Source organism: Corvus brachyrhynchos, unplaced genomic scaffold, assembly GCF_000691975.1.
Source record: "Corvus brachyrhynchos isolate BGI_N302 unplaced genomic scaffold, ASM69197v1 scaffold69, whole genome shotgun sequence".
NCBI classification, from domain to species: Eukaryota; Metazoa; Chordata; class Aves; order Passeriformes; family Corvidae; genus Corvus; species Corvus brachyrhynchos.
In genome coordinates, this window is record NW_008240228.1 from 319,405 (window position 1) to 323,946 (window position 4,542).

Consider the following 4,542-nt stretch of genomic DNA (forward strand, 5'->3'; position numbering starts at 1 on the left):
GTTGCCACAGGGCATGAAGAACAGCCCGACCATCTGCCAATGGTATGTCTCTTCCTTGCTTGCCCCAGTACGCGCAGCCGCAAAAGAGGCCATCATCCTTCATTATATGGATGATGTCCTCGTGTGTGCCCCCGATGATGACGTGCTTGCGACAGTGCTTGACCTGACAATCGGAGTATTGGTTGCTGCAGGGTTTGAGCTTCAACAAGATAAAATTCAAAGGATGCCACCTTGGAAATACCTGGGCCTTGAAATTACAAAGCGGACCATTGTGCCGCAAAAATTGGCTATTCAAACGAACATCAAGACATTGGCGGATGTCCACAAGCTGTGTGGGTCCTTAAACTGGGTAAGGCCGTGGCTGGGTCTGTCTAATGAAGACCTAGCCCCCCTTTTCGATTTGTTGAAAGGGGGAGAGGAGCTTAGTTCTCCCCGGACGCTTACCCCAGAGGCACGGACAGCCTTGGAGAAGGGGCAACACTTGAGGTCCACCAGGCAGGCAAGCAGGTACAGGCCTGACTTGCCGTTCAGGTTCATCATCCTGGGCAATCTGCCGCACCTACATGGGGTTGTCTTCCAATGGGAAGACAACAGGAAGAGCAAGAAGGGCCAGGACTGGGGGGACCCCCTCCTGATAATAGAGTGGGTCTTCCTCAGTTATAACAGGTCCAAGAGGATGACGCGGCCACAGGAGCTGATGGCTGAACTGATCCGGAAAGCTGGAGTCCGGATCAGGGAATTATCGGGATGTGACTTTGACTGCATCCACGTACCCATCAGGATGCAGATGGGCCAAATTACTAAAGCAATGTTGGAGAGCCTGCTTCAGGATTGTGAAGCCTTGCAATTTGCTCTGGAGGGTTACACAGGCCAAATTTCTTTACATAGGCCAGCCCACAAAATTTTTAATTCGGAAATTCAATTTGAGTTAAGTACAAAGAGTGTTCGGAGCAAGGAACCTTTAAAGGCCTTAACCGTCTTTACTGACATGTCTGGGGCTTCTCACAAGTCTGTCATGACTTGGAAAAACCCCCAAACTCAGCGGTGGGAGGCGGATATTAAAGAGGTGGAAGGATCACCTCAAGTCGCTGAGTTAGATGCAGTCGTCAGGGCTTTTGAAAGGTTTCCCGAACCCCTAAATTTAGTAACCGACTCCGCATATGTTGCAGGAGTAGTCTCCAGGGCCGAGTATGCCATCTTGCAAGAGGTCTCCAACACAGCTTTATATGAGCTGCTCTCGAAATTGGTCAATCTAGTCTCCCACCGAGAGCAACCCTATTACGTGATGCACGTCAGGTCACACATGGACCTGCCCGGGTTCATCGCGGAGGGCAGCAGGAGGGCAGATGCCCTCACTGCGCCAGCCGTGATGGCCCCAATTCCAGATGTCTTCGAGCAGGCCAAAATCAGCCATCAGCAGTTTCATCAAAACGCCCCTGCCCTGGTCCGGCAGTTCAACCTGAAGCATGACCAGGCCAGGGCGATCATGGCTGCGTGTCCAGAATGCCATCAGTTAGCTCTTCCCGCCACTGGCACCGGCGTTAATCCCCGTGGACTTAGCAGCTGCGAGGTGTGGCTTCATTCGATGGTAGGATGGTAGGATGAAGTACGTACATGTGTCAGTGGACACCTTCTCCGGTGCCGTCTTTGCTTCTACCCACACAGGGGAAAGGGCTAGTGATGTCAGAAGGCACTTGGTGCAGGCATTCGCTACCCTGGGCATCCCCAAAGTCATAAAAACGGACAATGGCCCTGCGTATTCTTCTAAGGAGTTCAGGGGCTTCTTGCAGCAATGGGGAATAGAACATAAAACGGGCATCCCCTATTCCCCAACAGGCCAAGCCATCATAGAAAGGGCTCATCAGAACATCAAAAGAATGTTACAACGGCAAAGGTCCCCAGAAAAACTAGACTCCCCAGTTGTCAGGCTCTCAAGGGTGCTATTTACGTTAAATTTTCTTAACTGTGCCTTTGAGAACCTGAATCCGCCGATTGTGCGGCACTTTGGAGGGTCTCGGCAGCTGCAAATGAAGGAGAAGCCTCTGGTGTGGATCAAAGACCCGGAGACTCGGGAGATACAGGGCCCCCATAAGTTAATCACAAGGGGGAAGGGATATGCTTGTGTATCCACCCCCGAGGGCCCTAGGTGGATCCCATCGAGGTGGGTGAAACCGTGTGTCTCCCGTCCCGCCGGAAAAGGAAGTCAAGCAACCCCTAAGACCGGGGTAGGCTGACCCCATGCCCTCTGGACCCCAACTTTACCCCAGATAGGTCCTTGTTTTAATATTGTTCTCTTTGACTTTGTTTTAGTTGGAGACAGCGGAGATGGATCCTGCACCATCCGCCCGAGCCATCGCCAGAAGTCTGCAGCTGGTCATCATCTTGCAGCTGCTTCCCTGGCCTGTATCGCTGTGGATTGTTCCCCAGCCGGCAGCAAACGTATGGTCAGTCCTGGCACGGACCATGGGCCAGGACCACATATGTTTGTCCGCAGCCGCGGCCCAAAACCCGATGGCTACATGTCTGGTAGGGATCCCTCTTGGGCGAGAGGAGTTTACATCTCTCCTTGAAAAGCTCAAAGCCGCGCAGGCTTTGACGACGCCCGCAAGTAAAGCTACTGTCGCCAAGCCACCTGTCAACCTGCACCGTCCCCGGGTACCCTATCGGAGACGGCCCCCTTTCAGCTGGCACCGCAGGGGGAAACGCAACACCGATAACCCCCTGGAAAAATGGCTGCCCCAGCTCTCGAGGACCAGTAGTGAGCCCCAAGAGCTAGATCTCTTGGGATCCTACCCGGCTCACTACTGTGTCCAATTTCAATTCGGGTTGTCCCCGGATCGGGAGGCTTTTAAAAACATAGCCCCGAACCGTCGTGACTATGGGGCAGACAAATGGTGCCTGGCCGTCAGCGGGGTGACCACCGACAATCCCCATAGGTCACATCCGAAAGGGTTACCCCAAGGACTATTCCTTATTTGCGGTGACAGGGCGTGGGCAGGCATCCCTTCTCGCCTGTTAGGAGGCCCTTGTACCATTGGCCGCTTGACGCTGTTGACGCCCAACCAAACTCTAGTGCATGATTGGGAAAGGAAAAGAAATAGGACTTCCGAATTGGCAATTCAAAAACGTGAACTTTCAAATCTGGACCAAAATTGTGACTCGGAAGTTGTTCATTGGGCCAGACCAAAAGGGGTTGCAATCTCCACGTTATTGCCGTGGGTGGCTGCAGCCAAAGCCTTAGGGGAATTAGGGCATATGGAATGTTGGGTCGTCAAACAAGCAAATCTTACTTCAAGTGCCCTGAGTGACCTCCTAAAAGACGAGCAAATAACCAGACAAGCCACCTTACAAAACAGGGCCGCTATCGACTTCCTACTCCTCCTCCATGACCACCGGTATGAGGAGTTCGAAGGGCTGTGCTGCCTAAACCTGTCATCAAGAGCGGAGAACATCCACAAGACTCTCGACAAGATGCAGGCCATGGTGTCGCAGATCCAACGCGAGACGGGTGATTGGCTCAGCAGCATCCTCAACGGGTGGGGACTATCAGGATGGACAGTGTCTATTCTCCGGACCGGACTGCTTTTGTTTTTCGTCTTTTTGGTTACCCTGGTTATGTTCGGACTCCTCAGAAGACTGTTGTTTAAGTTGATTACAAGCTCCCCCTCCCCCGTGGACATTGGCCAGGCCGAAGCTCTCCCGGAATCAGAGCACGAGCCCATGGCCCCAGAGTCGCAGTGGTTTGGGGACTTATATCCAGACTCTGAGTATTGTCCCCAACCTGAATTTCAATCATCATAAAAAACAAAAAAGGGGGAAATGTGGGAGTGTGTTATGCTTTGGTTCAGTCCGGGTCTCCCCTCGAGTTTGGTATTTTATATCCACCCAGTTTATATCCTCCCAGTTCGCTGTCAATTACCCTATTTCCTTCCTTTGCCTCCTCCCTGGCCCTTGCCAATCGTGCTGGCACCCCGCCCAGGCTTCTAGAAAGTTCTGGCAGGGGTGTCGTGTGATTGGCTAGGAGAAAATGATCCCTCCCTTCCTTTCCCACGGTTGGTCCCCTGATGCGCCTTTCATTCTGTTCACCACACCCTTCCCTCCTCTGATTGGTTATTCCTTTGATCCCTCCCTTGTTACCACCCCCCATAAAACCTCCCGCAAGTGCCTTCTGAGCTTGCTCAGAGCTGGGTATTCCTGGGAGGTGGGACCTCGTCTCCGAGGGCTCAATAAACTTCCAGTTTTAACCCAGATCTGAGTCTGCCTCCTCCCTCCACCGCTTGCCTCCATCTCAGCGGTCCTGTGGAAGGACCCATGAGCCAGACCTCTGGTCTCCCGGAGTCCGGAGGCTGGGCCCCGCAGCTGACTGCCTCCGGAGCTGACCGGGCTGAGTGGGATCCACTCCAAGGGGACGCAGAGGCAGCTTGGCGCCCAGTGTGGGGCCCCCCGCTTCCATCGGACCCCACGGAATGGACTGATCGGCTCTCTGAGCCTGTCCTTGGGACGTCTAGCTACCCCAGTTGTAGCACGCTCTGTTTTAGGGAG

General features: G+C 53.5%; 1 protein-coding gene across 2 annotated transcripts in view; it reads left to right on the forward strand.

The window, feature by feature from the left end:
- LOC108449383 overlaps positions 1 to 4,250 on the forward strand; it is an 8,037-nt gene extending 3,787 nt beyond the window's left edge. For both annotated transcript variants that reach the window (XM_017745345.1, XM_017745344.1), the window contains one exon: positions 2,311 to 4,250. In XM_017745345.1, the coding sequence (XP_017600834.1) occupies positions 2,326 to 3,801 (1,476 nt within the window). In that variant the 5' untranslated portion in view covers positions 2,311 to 2,325 and the 3' untranslated portion in view covers positions 3,802 to 4,250. The remainder of the gene's footprint in view (positions 1 to 2,310) is intronic.
- The last annotated feature ends 292 nt before the right edge of the window (positions 4,251 to 4,542 follow it).